Genomic DNA, 19,578 nt, shown 5'->3' with positions numbered 1-19,578 from the left:
ATAAAACATAGTTAGAAATACCTTGTGAGAAATTAAACACTATTGTATGGAAATTATTCCTTTGAGCTGTTTGACGAATATAGCCCCACATACCCTAAACAGAAGTATTATCTTCTAGAATGTCTAAAGCTGCTTCAGTGGGTTCTACTGAATGAATTTACTTCCACTGAAATTTTGATAAAGTGCAGGACTCGCTCCCTTCCATCCTCTTTCCAACACATATAACTATGTTTATGAGTTTCCTGTACGTTACTACAATAGACAGTGTGCAGCACTCAGGTTATCAAAAATCATTGTGAAGATAATGTACTTACCATGTACTTTGATCTGAAAGTTGTGCCATCTGCTTCATCATAGTTCATTTTAAACCTTACACTCAAGAAAAAGAAACAGCCTGGCAATACAAATCTGAGAAAATTTTATCAAGACCAGAAATGTCTCACTGTTCTCTAATTAATTTCTAAACAATCCAAATTTGTTGCAATTAACTTAATTATTCAATTTCCATAGTTGCTTCTGCAAAGTCTGCATGGTAATCTGTTGGAAGGAAAATTTCATTTATATTGGAGTATTTGTACACTGAAGTGTAAGCATGGTCCATAAATTGTAAAGAGCACTCAAACATCTATTCTGCAGGTTTAGATTTTGTTTTCACAGAATCAAAAATCTCACATATATTTTATAAGGCTAACTGACATGTAATGGTTTAAATGAAAAGCCAGGCACAGGCACTAAGTACTTCTGTTTGCTTATTCAGCACTTCTAAGTACATCACCCAGAAGATGTACTTAGAAGATGACAAAAAGACTTCTTACACCATTATCTCTCAGGCTTCATGCATAAGGGAAACATCTAAACATGAGGGATTTGGTGCAGACTTCTTGTTGATCACTAGCCAGGGTGCAGGTGTCTTTTGGGGTTTGGAAGTCAGTGTAACTGACAGTAATCTCACACTGTTCTGTGTTTTCTGGTGGCAACCCTATTAACTTCTGCACCTTCAGCATGAAAGCAGCACAGCGGTGGTGCCCACTACCTCTTGCCATGTTCCTGAGGCAGCCCAAGGGCTCTTCTCCAGGCGAGGAAAAAAGTGTTCCGTGTAATTCTTCAGAGTTACCAAATAACCAATGGCTGCCTGATTAAGTTGAGAATAATCCCTGACTCTGAGGTTATTTAGATGAAGACCAGAATATCTCACTTGAAAAGTAACCCTAAGCGAGTGTAGCTCCTTCTGCCCTTATCATGATCAGGATTGTGTCCAATTTAGCACACATGCTTTTTGATGCCTTTGATTTCCACAGGAAGCTTTGGCTCAGAGTTAGGTATCCATTTAAGTGCATTTCAAGATAAGAGCCTAAGCGCCGAGATGTAGACACGCCAAGAACTCCAACACCTTTGAAGAAAACTTAAAAAATTAATAGCCTCGAAAATGCCTTGCAGCTACTATACAGTCAACAGCCTTCCCCCAGCAGATGCACAGATTTCTTACATCATTTAATAACTGCTGCCCACTCTGGAAAAAATTCAATCTCATGATGGGCAACTGTGCACAACTGAGATGCATAATAAAATAATCAGACTTAGTAAACTCCCTTTCTTTGTTTTTTAATGTGGAGTTGTATGTGTCAATTTTAATCTAAAAGGAGCAATGTGGGCCTTTTTCAGATTTTATTCACTAACTCAGAAGTTTTTACCCAAGTGTAGTGTTTATACTTCTTAATAAAGAAACCACTGTGCAAAAAGCCCCAACAGGTCTGGCACATCTTTATGCAACTTCATGTATAAGAGTATAAAGACTGAATGTAGTTAAAAGTCACCACTACTAGTTAATGAATTATTAATGCTTATTAGCACATGAAGAATAAATCTTCATGTCAAATGCAAACTACTTAAAGACATCATCCTACATGGGTGACTTCTTCATGTCCATCATCATGGCATGTGTAGGCTTCATGTTAACATGGCTCAAAAATTGTGCGGTATTTATTTCTGATTATAATTAAAGCTGTAATTGTGTACACTGGTATTGTTCTGGGCATTCAAATAACATCAACTAGACTATAGGAGTAGAGGAAGGGTAAACAAGGAGTTGGATGGTTCAGCCTGGGAAAGAGCTCATCTCTCTGGGCTGTTTCCCTGACCCTGCTCTGGGTCAGTGAGGACTGAGGACCATGGCTCGCTGACAGAGGCGGTCAGTCAGCTCAGTGGTCTCATTGCATCCCCTTGTGGCTGGGCCTTACAAGAACTGAGCGCTGTCCATCCCCATGAGAACCAGAGGTTGGGTGGGAACTAAGCAGCTTTGCTGCTCTGGAGTGGGGACCAAATTGGATCTGGAGTACTCAGAGGGCAAAAGAATTAACTTCTCCACAGTGTTAACCTATGCATTTCCTAGAAACATGCCCCTTTCTCACAGTCCCCACTGAAGAGCTTCTCCAACCCGTGATACCCTAGAATTCCTCCCAGCACATTTTGCAGCCCACTATAAAGACAGTGTAGAGGCCTATGAGTAATTGTGGAGGAGGAATGTTTCTGACTACACTTTATCCCTGTATTTCCAAACATAGCATGGATGGAGCAATTCCTCATCACAGAGACTATTATTCAAAGTAGCTTTGTGTTGTCTGCAAAGAATGATCTCACCTTTAACAAACCAGCAAGCAGATCTCTCACAGTGAATGCATGGGATTTGAAACAACAGAAATGTTACAATTTGCACTGACTTTCATGAATACTAATCTCACTTTAAATAGAAAAAAAAAAAAAAAGACTTTGGAATCTGCCCAACAGCATTTGGGTGGGGGTTAATAACTTGTCTGTCTGGAAAGAAAAGCAGAAGTTGAAGTTTGCTACATATTCCAGTGAAAGCTGTAGCTTGACTCTAACAACAAAGGAATGGAAGATACAGATTAATAATAATAATAATATTAATCTAAGTTTCATTATCTGCAAAATCCTTGTGACTTTTCCTAAAAGGAGAGTGTTGCCTTGTGGGCTATGCCTATTTTCCAAAGTATCACTTCAAAGTCTAAAAATATCTTGCAACAACTATTTTTCATCAGTCAGTAACATTCATAAAAATAGGGATCTCATTAAAATTTCTCAGAAGCAATGATTGAAATTGTTACTTATAATAATCTTTTTTAAAAATGAACCTTCAGAAGGTGTTGTCTTTTCCAGAAGAGGCAAGACCCACAAATTTTAAGGAGAGTGGGAGAGAGAAGGAGCCAGCCCCTTGAGGCAGCTCCTCAGGCACAGCATAGCTTCCCGAAGTGCCTTGAAGGGAGAAATGGCTATTTACATCAACAAAGAATTTACCCGTTTCATGTTTATTTGTCATCCACAACATCTAATCCTATCTGTCAACTATAGAGGATCTTGATAGCTCATTTCCGACTCTTGCTAACGGTTCATTTTCTCCTCTGAACAGGGCATAAATGAACTCCAAATGTCAGGTCATTGCTTCAGCTCTTCTCCCCCATCCCCCCTCAAACTGCAGCACTTTCTGGTTTACGTCTTCAGATCAATCCAATTCCCTTTGAATGTTGTAAATATGCAACTCTTCCTGGAGATTCTTTTATTTATTCATCACAATATATTTTCCTATCTCTTTTCACTTAGTCATCTCTGTGAGAATGAAAGGTGTGGAGTCAGCTCAGTAACCAGAGGGAATCATAAATCAAATCCATACAAGAGATACACTCAGATAAACAGAATAGTTGCAAAGCTACAGCAATAATGTGGTCAAGTTTGCAATTTTGTATACTTAAAAACCCCATTTTGAGGGCCACAACCGGACCACAAAAATATCATGATAATATATCACAAGAGTTCCTTTTCTATCAAATGCAATTTCTTCTGCAATTTATGTTGGCCCACCTAGCCTGGCTATACACCAACAGCTCCTTTTTAAAATACCCCTACTACTGATATTTTTCTTTTGATATTTAAAATTAAGAAAACCTGTTGACTATGAATATATTGTACAGAGCAATATTTTTTACTATTGCTCAACCCGCACGTAAACATTCTTGCCCGGAATTCCTGACAGGCTGCCCGCCTTTTCCCACGGGTCCTGATTTTGCAGGGGCTACCTGGACTGCGGAGGGATTTCAGGTTTCTCCCCTCAGTGTTCGCAGTCCCAGGAAATCAGTTCCACGCAGCAAAGCCAGCAGCTGGTCCAGGAGTCCCTGCTGAGCCCTGACTCCGTTTTGCCAAAATTCCCGCGATGGTAGTGGCCGAACGTGTCAGCCCCACAGACTCACCAGCCCCAGGAACAGCCCCCGGTCCCGCCGCGGCTGTCCGCCCCAGATCCAGCTGTTCACATCTGTTAACTTTTATTTAGAAACACGCGAACCACTCTGTGTGAATCGAGTAGGGGACGGGGACGGAACCGCCGGGGAGATGCCCGATCTCATGCGGGCTTTCCTGCGTCGCCGGACTGCACCCCCGCACCCACACACTTCTCCCCGTTCCCCTCACGGTCTCCGCGGGTGGCAGCGCCCGGCGCTGTGTCGGGGAGGAGCCTCCCCTCGCGGGGTCCCGGCGAGTGACCCATCCCCGGCGCGTCCTTGCGGAGCCGCCGCGGAGGGCGCAGCGCCCTGGGGCCGGCCCGGGGCGGGGAGGGGCTGCCCCATACCCACCTTCCGTGTGGACGGCGGAGACGTAGGTCCAGTTGTAACGCTTGACGATGTCAAGCATGGCCCTGGCTTGCAGCGTGTCGGAGGGGACCACCCTGAGGAAGTACTTGTACAGCGTTTTGTCGCTCAGGTCAATGCTGGTGGCGGAGTAAGCAATCTGGGGGATGTCGAAGAGCTGGAGCAGATTTTGGACCTGGATAGCAACTGAGCTGGACCCTGGGCCAATGACCCCCGCGATGGGCTTTTTCACTCTGGTCTGAGGCTGGGGCTGCGACTCGGAAATGCAGCGGGTGCCTCCGTCCTTGTCGTCCCTGATGGAGATGAGGGAGTCCCGTATGAACTCGATGCTCTGCTCCAGGGCTACGGAGGAGTGCCAGCAGGAGTCTCGGATCTCGCTGCCCAGGGTGATGTTAGGTAGCAGGACAGGGTCGGCGTTAATTTTATCCAAAGTGTGAAACATGGCTTCTACTCTCTGGATGCCGTATTGCTCTCGGATTTCCCCGCACTTCCTCTCGGGCACTTTCTCAGCCGGCGGCTGATGATGGACAGAGAAGAGGGCCCCGATGATGACATCGCCGTCCATCCGAGCCACCGACCTCTGTGAGGAGGCTGCAGAGAGAAGCACCTTCCTCCCCGCACTCCTGGGCAGCACGTCCATCTCCAGGAGCAGAGCAGGGAAAAAGACCAGCAGCACGCCAAACATTTTGTTGCACGATGTCATCCAGACCCAGGTTACGAATTTCATGGGCTCCTCTTGCCTGCACATGTTTTAAGGACATGTAGGAAATGGCATCTGCTTCTCCCCAACGACGTCCAAGTTGCTCCAAATACCATCACAGCGAAGCCTCACAGTATCACTCTCGGAAGTGCCAAGACAGCCGTCATCCTAGTGATTTTTAACCTGGTGGCATAGAAATAAGGGATAAAATGGGCCAACTGGGAAATCGATGTCAAACCAGAACTCGACAAAGCAACCTCTCACAGTTTGAGATGACCACTTTCACAAACACCCAGGACAATTTGCTTCGGTAAGCCTCTGAAAAGGAAGTTTCAAGAAGGATTAAAATATGTATTTATTGGCCTTGATATGTGATCGTACATACTCACATATGTTGAGTTTCTACAATTCTTTTTGCATCTGCTTTTCAAGAAAAGGAGGCTACTTCCTGCACCTCCAGAAAGCACACACTCCCCACCCTCCACCCCCGGGAAGTTTTGAAAGTTTCAGGAGGTAGGCAGTTCTTTGGGGAAGAGCCCCAGCCCAGCCCCAGCGGCCCTACCTCTAAAAGCGGGGTGACAAACTCTTCTCCCTTCTCTTTCTGACTACCTGAAGGCATCTTTCTCAATTTAGAAATTTACTTTCTTAATACATAATGTGGGTAAAAAGAGAAAGCGAACAGACTGCTCTGCTAGCCACGGGAAATGTCATTTAAAGGTCAGCGAAGGGAGGAAGAAAGGAACCACTTTACAGTTTAGATTAACTTTTCCATGTGCAGGGGGTAAAACTATAGTTCAGCCAGGGACACACATGAAAGCAGGTGAAAATACATTTTAGTTACTAAGGCAACTGCGAGCAAAGTCCTGATGTGCCTTACGGGCACGCCTGCCGTGCAGACAGGCTTCGGGCAGGGAGCGGCGGCGAGCCCGGCGGCAGGGCTTGGTGGCTTGAAATGCCGTGACGGGGAGGGAGGATGCCACCGCCGCCGCCCGAGAGCAGGGAGCGCGGGTGGGCCACGTCCCTGTTGCACGACGAGCCGTCAGCACCCGGGACAGAGCCCGGTAGCTGGGGCAGCTGCGGGACCGTGGGCCCCGGCCCCACTGGGCCCCTGTCCCGCTGTCTCCCCGTCCCGACGTCTCCCGCCCCGCTGGCCCCCTGTCCCGAAGTCCCGGCCCCCCGCTGTCTCAGTGCTCCGATGTCCCAGTGTCCCGTTGTCCCGGTCCCGCCACCGCTGGCTCGGCCGCCCGCCAGCACCGCATGGCGGTTCCCCAAAACTTCTGCCCCCCGCCCTGCGCTGCCGCCGCGGTGTCCCCGCATGCCCACCCGCACATACGCTCGCTCACACACACACTCGCTCACACGCACACTGGCTCGCACACACCCCCCGAGGCGCGGCGACCCGCCGCGGCACGCACCGCCACGGGCTGGCCGCCTCTCCCCGTCCCTCCCCGGTGCACCGCAGGAGTGCCGGGGCCGGCGGTAGGCGCGGGAGGCTGGAGATGGTCCCGAGGAAGGCGATGCTCCGAGGGGAGCCGCCGTCCTGGCTGTGTGTCCGCACCCGCAGACAGGCAGAGCCGCCTGAAGCCGGCTTCCACGGGCAGCCCCGCAGCCCGGCTCCCCGGTGCCTCTTGCCTGCCCGGCCTGCCGCACAGGCAGCCCCTCGGCTGAGCCCCCGGTCCTTTTGGAGGGTCACCCCCGAGACGTACCTGGCCGGGTGAGGCAGTGGCTCCCTGCCTGCTGGGAGCGGGCATTGGCGGCTCTCCGGCCGCCCCGAGCTGGCGCGCTGGCGACGGGGCGACGGCTGTGGGCTGGGCGCGGGTGCCCTCTGTCTTCAGCACCGCTCTACCGCAAGGAAAAAAACAGGTCATCCCGGGCTCATCCATTATCTCATGCAGAAGGATCAGTCATTTTCTCCCCCTCCTTAATTTCGTCGGCTATTGTCTTGTAAACGAGTAAGGAAGCATCACCCGGAGAACGCTGCGGATGCAGAGGGGGTATTGGCTCTCACCTCCCGCGGCTCTTAATTCATTATCTTCTTGCCTCAATTAGCAAGAGTGAGAGATAAACCAAGAGGTTCCTGCTCGAAGGGGACCCAGATCACGCTCGGGAGACCCGAGACAGTGAAATGTGCCGATCTGCCTCAAGGGTAGGGTTTCGCTATTAAAATAAATATTTATAGTGAGGGGGGAAAAAAAAAAGAAAAAAAAGATACCGCAACAAGATAAATCACCTGTAAGGATAAAGGCATAAAGGCATTGAGACTGCAGTTTTCAGGTCAAGATGAACCTAAATGAAGCACATGAGAGGCATGCCAGATTAAAATAATACCAGATTGAATAATCATAATTCAGACGACCTGCTTGCATCCCTAACACAGGTCTCGGGTGTTTTACTTGACTGTATGAAAGTTAAAGTTAGATTACCTCCCCACTGGGAACTCTATAGATATTTGCCCTACTTTTGAAAGAAAGAAGCAAGGACAAACATTTAACTATTGCTCGTTCAGAGAAGGGTTTGCAGTAAATGCTGCCTCAGGAGTGTCTTCTCCCTGTGTCAATATCTGCTCTTTTTTTACTGACACACAGCTAGTAATTTGCCTGTGTGTTTATCCACGAGGTATGTTCATTATGAAGGATCCAGCCCAGGGGTTTACTGGTGCCCCCTTTCCCTGCAGGTCATTCAAGGAGAGAACCAGGGCCAGAGGGGCTGCCTGTCCTCTGCCTCTGGACATGAAGCTTCCCCAGGGCCAGTCTAGGACAGTTCTACCAGGACGAGGCCTGAAGGGACATTCAGATATGAACAAAAAGGGGAGAAAATTCTCCTTCATCCATGCTTCAATGATTAAACTTCAGTCTCTGCCCTTGACACAACGAACCTGCAGCATGCTAGCATATCATTCCAATGTTTGAGCTTTGAGTTGCTCCTCTGGCTTTGGCAGGGAAAGCATTTGCAAATGCTGCTGTTGGTTCTTCCCAACATATAACACCCTGTAGTTTTCTTCCCCTCTAACCTGGCATTCACAAAGACAACAGGTCTTCCTGCTGAGGCTCATGCATGGCTGTTGCACAGAGCAGCAATGATCTGAGTTTTGCTGAGACTGAAGAGTAGGTCACCAGGTCCTGATGCTCTGTCATGTGGCTGCAAATGCTGTCTCTCCAACCCCAGCAATAGCAGGTGGGAGTAGATGGGAACTGGCAGAAATCTGGGGCTCGTAAGAAGACACCTGGGATATCAAAAGGCTTTAGGAAAGGCTAGAGAAAGAGCACTAGGATTTCAGTGGCTTTGATCTTCCCTGACCATCATGGGAGAAACAAAGGCTTTCCCCATTAGGAAGTAGCACCATGTGGCCCTGCTGCCTTTGTCCACCCAAAGAGGCCAGAGTCATCCCACTGCCTTTTGTCCCTGATTCCTATGTTTTGATCCTGCTGTGGCCCACAGATCTAACATTTCTCCCCTCAGAAACAGCCCATGTCCCCGATCTCAATGCCTTCTCAAATTTCTTAACATACAGTACCTTTATCATATGGTAAACAAACTTGAAGGCACTACACGGGACTGCATTTTTTCAGAGATATGAGCTGCCATCAGACAAGCAGGGAATCAGGTCAAAAACAGAGCAAGGCTGGAGCTGGCTTGTAAGCAGTGTTTGTTTGTCATGGGAAATTACCTGATTTTGAATATTTTTCCTTTGTGAAATGGAGGAAAAGCGAACAATTTTCATACTCCCATTTAACATAATTTAAAAATCACTTGGAGGTTGATTTAAATACTGTTTTGATGGGAACCAAAGTGCAGAACAGTTTTTACTTCAGATAAAGTGATCCTTGACTTAAAATGGAAGTTCTATTCCAGTATTTCTTAAATAATTTTTTTCTACTCCTATTTCATCAAAATTACCTCTTTCAATACAAAATTTTCTACTTGAAAAGTGCTGGCCAGCTGTAAAGAGAAAGGTCATGTATTGTAGAAAACAGTTTGAAAGAGGAGTGTTTTGGAGTAGCAATAGATAAAGTTTGGAAACCTGGTCTGTTGAAACTCCACTTTTGGTTTCCCAAATACAGCTCCTCCCTTCTCTACTTCCTACCAAGAGACAAAAGTCAGTTTGACTGTCAACTTGTGCAGACTCTCCAACTAAATTATTGGGCAGATTTAAAGCTCTCCTGCAAGCATCAGTGCTGTTAAAATTATATGTTTTTATTCTTCTTTGGAAACAGCTGGAAAGCTCATATGTTCCTGTCTGAATTAGGTTCAAATATATACCAGCTATTTGATAAATTGTTTACAGTCCCTTTTTTTCTGCTCACTCAGATGCTTTCCTGTCATGATTTAGAAAAGCCACCTGCTATATACAAAGAGTGGTCATGCAAAACATACATAGGTAGTCCTCTGTAGTAGATGCTGAACTATTTGCTCATGAACAAAGATTTAGAATCATCATCAACATCATCATCTAGCAGGCCCATTCGGACAAAACAGGGATTTTAGTCTTACTAATATATTCATTATATTTTCTCCTCTTCTCTTATCAAAGTAAACATTTCTCATAGGTTCTTGTTTAAAACACAACTACAACACTGTTTTTACCCCTTTTCTTATATTTAAGCTTGTAACTTACCCTATCTGTAAGAAACAAAGCAACAACATTTTTAACAATTTTGATTACTTACATTTATTTGCTGCAACTGCTAGGAAACGAACATTAATGGATCGATGTCTATATACGGAGCTTCATAAAGATCTGATTGCTCAGCCATTCCTTCTACTAGTAGATCCATTAAAATTAAATAGGATTAACCCATGAAATTCAGGTCTCACATCTGAGATACTTAGAAACTAGCTTCTACACACGCCTATGATTTTATGGGGCTACTCTCCTCTTTGCTTTTTTTTTTTCTTGACAGACATAGACACACAAGGATCCCCAGAAATTTGAAGGCTTCTTTTGCTAGTCATCAAACACCCTCTAGTCCCCTGTCTCAAGTCACACCGTCTTGAGCGTATATTACAGACTTAGGTGATTTTACGTCCTTTTAAAATAAACAGCATTTCTCCTCTAAGATTTAGTGAGGAGAAAAGCATCTGCCTGGTTATGATTTGAAATGTCTTTCAAACAAATGTAAGATCTAAATCAATGCAAAATTCAGCATTCAGAGACGTATTGTAAATTTTTTACACTCTCTGAGGATTATAGACTCCATGAAGAGATGAGTAGACCAGATTTATTCAGACATTCAGCAGTTTACATCTCTGGCTAACAAAGCTCTTAATAAGCTAAGATTAATTCTTTCGACTTTTAAAAAGAAGCAACTGATTGCTTTTATAACTCAATATTAAAGAAGCAGAAATGCTTCTTGATCACTGCTACGAGGAGAGATTGGAAGTACATGATGCAGAAGACACAGGACCTGGTCTCTCCTCAAGGGCAACTCATCTCACAAATGTTTTTTTGCCAAAAACCTCAAAGCAATGACATATAGTAGCCAAAAGCACCTGGTTTCCACTCCTTATAGAGAGGGCACACGTATCAAAGCCTGGATGTTTCCTGGGCACCTGCTCTTCTGAAGCCCAACGACAAAATTTGGTGATCTGATGGCAATGGAAAGGCTCCCAAAGAGTGAATGAAAAGTAAGCTGAATGCCTTTGCTAAACAACATGACTGTTCAGCACTGGATAATGTTTCAAATCATTCCTGTATTTATATCTTAACTGCAAAAGTGTACTTAGGGTGCCCTCTAGGCCAAAATGCTACACAATATTTACAACACCCTCCTATGCCCACCAATTGTATCCAGCTTGATTAATTTTGATAAAACTCCCTCACCCTGAAATCCCCTGATTTCCCTGAAATCATCTCCTAAGAAACAACCTGAGTAAGTAGATAAATCTGTGCTGGGACTTGCATACCAACAAGCTTATGCTGCACCAGGCCAAAAAAAAAAGTTCATTTCAAAGTTAAAGGTCCATAATTCCTGAGCTTCAGACTCTCAATTTAAAAGCCAAACAGAGTTCTAATTTAATTTGGCAATGTCAGACTGAATCACTCTGGCTGAACTCACCAGACAGGGACTCATGTATGTGTGAAGAGAAAGACAGTGTCTTGGATATATGGGATTTAATACAGATTAAGAAGACAGGCCTATTTAATTGGATTGCAACTAACAGGACAAGGAATTTAACAAGAAGTCCCCATACCTTACGAAGACAGATTTGGTACTTTGTGGGAAATAGAGCATCTGAAGCATCCATTAGCCAAATTTACTACTGATTTTCAAGGACAACTCTGTGTAAAGCCATCTGCAGGAATTCAGTCTGGTACTGCAGAAAACTGGTAACACCTACGTATGGAAAGGAAGTCCTTGCTGTGTAGATGAGGGAAAGATGTTCCTGCTCCCTCCTGTTATCTCGGCTTTCAGGCTGGAGCTGTGGGTCTGAAAGACCTTATGCTGCAGATTGCAGTTACAAAAGGACCAAATAACTTGTAAAGCCTGAAAGTTTACTCAGACTGTACAAGGTAACAACATATCTCTGCGCTGCTCAGAAAGAAACCTGCATGTACCTAGTAATTTCTGAAATTTGACCAATAACTACAGTTAGCACTGAAGAAAACATCTCTGTATTTACTGGCTGTTACTTGTATCCTTCATTTCTCCATTCTAGATGCTTTGTAAAACAAAGCCATATTAAAAATCACAAAGATCATAGATGAAAAGGGCTAGCAGTCTTTCCAGAATGGGAATCTTTTACACATGACTAAAGAATGAAAGGAAGTTTTAAAAATATCAGTTTAGCAATCAAACCCCATGTAACAAATACCTGACATACTTTAGAGAACCTTTCCAATGCTAAAAAAAAAGAATTTAAAAGAATTAAATTAACGGATCTGAAGTGTAACATGCTGAATACCTCCAAATGTTTATTTTCCCACTTACAGTCTATTGTTGTTTATGCAACGCACTATACAGGATACTTTGTCAGCTTCCATAAATACCTATTTTTGAAGTCTGCAATAGCAAATAAAGAATGGAGGAATCGATTATCTTAAATATTAGTAGGATTTTGTGGTGACCTTTAATTGAAATGATTTCATTTTCTACCCTGCACCTTCTTTATGTGTTTGCAATTGTTCAGGATGGATGGAAAGGATTCTGTAAAATCACTGCCAGCGGACTGGTTGGCTTTTATTCACTTTGTTCTTACTGTACCTGTTTGTAAATGAACTCAGAGTTGTCAACTAGTGGAACTTCAAGGCCTGTTGTTCTAGTTTCACAATTATTATTTTCATTACTTTTCCAAATGTAGATAATGTGACAGAATAGCACATCACTGTATAGTTACTCAATAAAATAATGTAAATCTGCACAGTTTTTGGCTGGAGTAGTTAGTTATCTTCACAGTAGCTGGGATGGGGCTGTGTTTTTTATATGTGCTGGAAACAGTGCTGATAATACAGGGATGTTTTTGTTATTGCTGAGCTGGTCTTACACAAGCCAAGGCCTTTTCTGCCTCTCACCCCATCCCACCAGCGAGGAGGCTGGGGGTGCACAACGATGTGGGAGGGGACACAGTCAGCACAGTTGACTCCAGCTGAAAAAAGGGATATTCCATGCTGTATGGCATCACATTCAACATATAGAGCTGGGGAAAGAAGGAGGAAGGGGTGACATTCAGAGTGACAGGATTTGTCCTCCGAAGTCACTATTACATGTGACGGAGCCCTGCTTTCCTGGGGAAGACTGCTTCCCACCTGCCTGCCCGCGGGAAGCAGTGAATGGAGGAATTCGTTCGTTTGCTTTGCTTGTGTGCATGGCTTTTGCTTTCCCTGTGAAACTGCCTTTATCTCAACCCATCAGTTTTCTCATTTTCACTCTTCAATTTTCTGCCTTATCTCACCATGGGTGAGCAAAGAGCTGTGTAGGGCTCAGTTGCCAGCTGGGGTCAAACCATTATAAAGGTGCATGTTATAAAGGGGCTTTGAAGAAAAGATATATCTCCAAATTGATCTGTGGTTTGAGTTACATGAAGCTGCAGAGATGTGCATGAATGAATTCAAAGGGATTGAGGTGCCATGGCTTTGACCTCTTTCAGATTGCATTGGTTTTACCTGGTTTATATAGTTTGTAATCACTATGGAGTGAGCAAAGTGAGTTAATGGGTGCATAGACTGAAGGAAACCTGGTTTAGATTCATATTATGCTGAACGAGAGGTAAAGAGGTATTGGCAATGCTCTGATTCCTGCAAACAGCTATAGAAAAAGACTCCACACTGAAAAGGGAAAAGGGAACAGAGATGTATTTTTATAGCACTGCTTACATCTTTATATCTGTGCAGTTTAAACACTTTTCATGGTCTGAACTCAATGGTTCAGTCAAGGAAACATGACACAAAATACTAGGTAATATTGTATTTATTTGTAGAACATAGTTAATACTTAAAGCAAGACATGCAAAATAAGAATCCGATACCCAGAAACGACATGAGGATATGGCGCACAAACTTTGCTCCTCCAACTATTTGCAAATTACTTCATATATTTTTTCAAAAAGTTGATTCAGAAAAGCACAACACTTACAAAATGTGAAGATAGCTCAGTGTGCTGTAAAAAATAGTTCTCACTAAGTGTTTAACCATCTTCTGACAACTTCTGTACTATAATAAAAGCAAAAACAGTATCACAGTACATACATTTCTTTTAAGTACTTATTTATAGTTGTCATGAGGAATTGCCTTGATAACAGAATTCGCACACAGACTTTTATCGTTTTAAGTTTCTATCCAAGCAATGCATTTCTGGAAGCATTTCATTACTTCAGGATCTATTAGAATCATTGTTGTAACTCTTTTTCCTCTCACTTCCCTGACAGTATGCTGCTGTGTCTTTGATGACATATTAATTGCTTTTTTTCTGTGATTTCCTTCTGGTGAAGTGGCTGCACTGCCTCACTGGCCACTTGCCACTTAGGGATGTCAAGACCTTGATCCTCACTGGGGTTCCTGGCTCCTCAGCTACTTGCTACAACTGGTTGTTCTTTAGGTTGTTTCAAACCCCAGTATCCCAGTTCCTCCAGAAGCAGACATTCTCCATCTTGTCTACCAATGCAACTGTGTTTGACTTAACACTGGATTTATCATAAGAATTGCATTTATTAAGTCAGGAAAACAAACATCAAGTGTAACTCCACCATCTGCGATAAAATGGCTGAGGTCCAGCTGATCCAGCAGCTTGAATTCATTAACTGTGAATGCCTGTCCTCAGTAAGTACATCCCAATGCTTTCTATCTCACATTTCTATTAGCTATTTGCCTTTTGGTTCATGCATTGGATAACACAGCTCCCAATATCATACTTGGATGTGTGATCTCCTGCATATCTTCCTCTCATGCTATTAGAATTTTTTGGCTCTTGCTGAGCAAAGCATAGTTACAAGGCACTAGCAGATCCTGATTTTCTATAAACAATGAAGTAACAACGTTCTGAAATACCAGACCCTCTTATGCTTTGAATTGGAGATTAAGAAGGTGCCTAAACCCATTAGTTTCTTTTTAGAAAATCTTACTTATTATCTGTAGTCATGGGGCTGAATTGAAAATGATCAAAAAGGAAGGCCAGAAGCAATGAAGAAAACTCAAAGAGAAGAACCTCACTCAATAAAGAACACTTTTATCTTCTTTGTCTAAGGAAATAAGGCCAGCGTGCTAACTGTGCCACAGTGCTTCCTCACAAAATGCCAAAAATAATTCAGTATGTGGCTGAGGGGGGGAAAAAAATAAATGAAATTTGAAAAAGTCTTGAAGATAAATACATGTGTCAAGTTTTTGAAGGTCAGTAGTTGACTAGAACAAGTAGACTGACATAAATACCCCCACTGAGAAAGAAACAGTTGAAATTCCTCACTGTGAGGATGATGAGGCACTGGAACAGGTTGTCCAGAGAAGCTGCAGTTGCCTCATCCCTGGAATTGTTCAAGACCAGGTTGGATGGGGCTTTGAGCATCCTAGTCTAGTGGAAGATGTGTCTGCCTAGGGCAAGGGTCTTGGAACTAGATGGTATTTAAAGTCTCTGCCAACCCAAACCATTCTGTGATTCTGTGAAACCACCAGCAGTTGCAAACAGGTGCCCAGCCAGCACAGCTCTAGACCAGCTGGAGAATGGGGTGCCTCTGCCCTGGGGAGGTAAAACTGAGTACTCAAGAAAGGTGAATTTCAGAGGTGGAACATGGAGCAGTCATTAGGCAGGCTGATTACTAGGTTTGTGTAGGAAAGTGGGATCCTCACGGAGCCACTATTTTCCTCATGTATGTAAATGGTGTATAGATGGCGATTCTTGAAACTTGGTCAGCAATGAATTGATGAAGGGACAGGAAGAATATGTGGCTGAGGTGCTGCATTGTCATACTGTAAATAGTGGGCATAGGCAATCAAGATTTGCTTCACTAAATTAAGAGAATTCACTAAAGGGAAAACTTCTAAATAGGATTAGTTGTATTGTTTAGAGAATCTCCATATATTCACGACAATTCTCTGAAAACTGTATGTCTTTGTGGTTTTCAAATTATCTATTATGTAAAAGTCTGTTATATAAGCACATACTAATTTCATGGCATAGCCTCTACTTTTATTCTAGAGAATGCTTTCTCGGTAACTATAGTATGTGCCTGTTTTTACAGCATATGCTTGTTTCTGTTTTCCTTGTTTTTAGCAACAGCTTCTAAAAAGACTGTTTTCATCATCACTACCTTTTTCATTTAGCTGCAAACCACAAGTCCCCAATAAATTAACCCAAACCAGCTCAGCTGATTTGGCAGCTGCTGTCACTACAGTAATAGACAGCTATTGATTTCCACATCTTTAAATTCAACTGAAGCTCAATGGTGCTGCATATCAACATCTTAATGCCTATTGTGTTTCTGATTTCTAAATGGCACCTGCACTTAGTTTGTCACTTTTTATCTGGCTTTTATTTTTCTCTAAATTCCAGCCACTGTCAACAGGGGATGCAAATCTCCACATCATTCTTTCTTCTTATTCTCGTTTACCAGACAACTTAGTATGTGCCACTCAAATAACTTATATAACATTTTCAACCTATTTTCTGCATCATACTAAAATTTGATTCTTCAGCCTAAATCTACACGAAAAGTCTTCCCCGTTTGCTTTCATTTTGTGGCTACTTGTAAACAGAATGATGAACTTACATATAGAACTTAATCCCAAAGAATATTTGGATGTATGCTTAACTCCACTCTCATTTAACACAGCTATTAAGTTTGTGCCCTCATTTTCCTTTTTAGAAATTGAGGAGGAGGGTAAGGGGAGGAATTCAGGGATATGTGATGAAAAGACTGCCTTCAGCTTTGATTGTATAGTTCAATTTTAATTTTGTTTATTAATTTCTAATACAGTAAAAATAAAAATTAAAGTAAAATAAAGAAAAAGCCTGCCCTGTAAACAGTCAGAGGAACTACTACTTTATGAAGCAAGGACCACACGTTTTCCATGCATCACAGCTATGCTTTCTACCTGTGTATATACTTTCTAGTTCAAGAACCACACATATTTTCCATGTATCACTGCTATGCTTTCTACCTGTGTACATACTTTCTAATTCAAGACCTTCTTAGCTGAAGAGACAGAAATCCTGGCCTATTTGTTGCTGAAAAGAAGATCTGATGCTGTAAGGCCAAAGTCCACAGTGGTTCATTGAGGTTGCAGGTTACATGAGAGAGTGTGAAAGAGCTTTAAGGGTTGTTAAAAAGTACATTTCACAGTTGTAAATTGTACTTTCAAGATGCTGAGATTAAACTGCCTTATCTCTTTGCCCATTTTAACTACCTTGGTTGAAGATATGATATGTGGGTGAGAGTAAGCTATTATTCAGTTGGATGCTGTTTTTAATTTCATAGCATAGATAATGTATTCAGAAACCTTTACTTTGAAGTCAATCTGCATTCAATGCTGTTAAAGAGTATCAAGTCTTTATACAGTTTATGGGATAACTTTGATTAGATGCAGTTCTTACTCTGTGGACAGAAGCATACAATACCTAAGAAAATGATGGCAATTGTGTACTGGAAGTTGGTTATTCAGGAGAAAGCCATTTGTTTAGCATATAATACTTTGGGGCTATGAGATAAGGAAGTGTTTGCAGTTGAAAAACAAACAATAAGGACTGCTTGAGAGCAGATTGTCCTTATGTTACTTCACATTACACATATCTTAAAGATCACTCAAAGTTATCTTACTAACTTCACTAGAATCCCTAAGAAATGTAAGACACGAATGGGGAAGAATCAATTTGCCTCCCCAGGGAACCACCTTGTCTGTGCAGTAGCAGATGTGGAAGTGGTCTATTGTCTGTGAAAGGTGGCACTAAAATGTCAAACCACACCAAACTCTCATTGGGCATACCAAACCAAAGCTGGAACAATACTGGTTGAGTCCAGACAGGTAAAACTGGGCAAGACCCTCCTAGAAAAGCATTCAGGTCACAAGAAGCTGAGGCAAAACATCTGTAAGGGTTTGCTTGGTGTAGATGTTACCTCTATTTCCCTTCTCAAATGATGCTGCTTATCTGACTTAAGAACAAGGAACAACATTTTGAAACAACATCAGCAGCTGCAGATAATTCTTCTGGAGTTACGAGGGTAGCAAAGCAAAATAAAACTTGGTATCCAGGGTTACTTTTGCTGGATAATTTATAAATAATGCTAAGTGGCTGGTTCTCTGCAAATATCCTTGCAGGACCAGTGATGTCTGTCTTCACGTCTTCTGACATCACACTCATTAACAATGCACTGACTGGTACCCAGAACTGGACCTACCCCAGGGCAGCATCAAGTGCAGGGTGTTCACCTGACTCTTCTCTCTTCATAAGACCCCACAAGCAACTGCACAAAGCACTGCCACTTTTCTAGTAGTTTGAGTTAAAATCAGATAATATGCATATTTCCCACCAGGTTAATCTTTAGTGGAAGGCTTCAAATGCAGTTTCCAAGCACAAGTGAAGGGAAAAACCATCCTTGGCCTGTGGTAGAAGCACCCTCATCACTCTTCTTGCAGACTAGACACTGTAGGGCTCCCTGGAGGTGGGGGTGACGGGGGATCCCCACAGACTGGCAGACAGGGCCTATCCCATCTCCCCAGCCCTGAGGGAGTGACCACAAAGGGACAGTCAGGGCTGGTGGTAGTCCCAGGGCCCTGACATAAACACACTAACTTGTGCTTTGGGCAGGAGCCAGAACTGTTGCAAAATTGCTAAGCCATAAACAAGATGCTTGTCAAGCCAGAAGATGAGCATTCCTTGTTTTGCTGATATCTCTACACAGAATATTGTAGTATTGTTATTCATATCCTCTAACACCTTAATCATTTATCGCTTTCCATCTGTGCTGCAGACCCAGAACTTCATGAGTTAGGAGCATCTGCAGGTCTGTGAACACCCCAGGAGAATATTTTTTGCAACAATTTTGTATTCTGTTCCTATTGCCTAAAGAAACAAACTGAAGTTAATAAAAAGTAATCCTTTGTTGCAAAAAATAAGGAAAACATTTATTTTGCTCTGACCCCGTTACTTTCTCTCACAATTATTTTTCAAATAAAAGCTTATTCTCTCTCTATAGCTTCCAATTACCTCCTCAAATAAAAAAGTTTATTTTTACTCAAGCAGGGTTGTGAGATGCAATATTTCATTGTTTTACTGTGTGACAAGGTGGATTTTATTTTCCCCGAGACTGTGTTCAGTGATGCACAGTCATTTCTGCTGACTCATTTCCCCAATCAGAGAACGTGGATTCTATGAAGCCCAGCTAAGAAGCATGAACAATCCTGTGGTACACAGATGGGACACCATGTAGGAAAATGCTTTAGAACAAAACAAGCCAAAAAAAAAAAAAAAAAAGCCCCTCAGAGCACAGAAAGCACAAAAGAGATTGGGCTGAAGCATGGTTTATTATTGAAATTTGTGTACAAACTTTGGAACCACAGTGCAATTTAAGAGATTATGCACCTACCCTATTGAGAGCACAGTATACATGGAATTAGTTTTTATTATTGTTTTAAAGCTAGAACACAATCCATACAGCTGGATGGGGAAAGGCAAAGTAGAGAGTAATGACAAGAGAATATCTACAGATACTGGAGATTAAAGAAAAAAAATTAAAATGCAATTACAAATTTCTGTAACTGGAAGAAGAGACTATCAAAATACTTAAATTGCTTGCACTACTTGT

The 19,578-nt window shown here is 42.8% G+C and overlaps 1 protein-coding gene across 6 annotated transcripts in view; it reads right to left on the bottom strand.

Annotated features, from left to right (window-relative positions):
* The window catches only part of GRM1 (glutamate metabotropic receptor 1), a 187,959-nt gene extending 180,587 nt beyond the window's left edge, over nt 1-7,372 (bottom strand). For 2 of the 6 annotated variants that reach the window (XM_032683009.1, XM_032683007.1), the window contains exons 1-2: nt 7,059-7,371; nt 4,638-5,535 (exon numbers count right to left, since the gene is read on the bottom strand). In XM_032683009.1, coding sequence (XP_032538900.1) covers nt 4,638-5,400 — 763 coding nt within the window. In that variant the 5' untranslated portion in view covers nt 5,401-5,535; nt 7,059-7,371. Of the gene's footprint in view, nt 1-4,637; nt 5,536-6,767; nt 6,788-7,058 lie in introns of those variants that run through there. The other 4 variants (XM_032683008.1, XM_032683006.1, XM_032683003.1 and 1 more) reach the window with 4 other exon arrangements.
* Nucleotides 7,373-19,578: the final 12,206 nt, after the last annotated feature.

Source organism: Chiroxiphia lanceolata, chromosome 3 (genome assembly GCF_009829145.1).
Source record: "Chiroxiphia lanceolata isolate bChiLan1 chromosome 3, bChiLan1.pri, whole genome shotgun sequence".
Lineage (NCBI taxonomy): Eukaryota > Metazoa > Chordata > Aves > Passeriformes > Pipridae > Chiroxiphia > Chiroxiphia lanceolata.
Note: the sequence above shows the minus strand (reverse complement) of the source record. Positions and strands in the feature narration are given on the sequence as shown.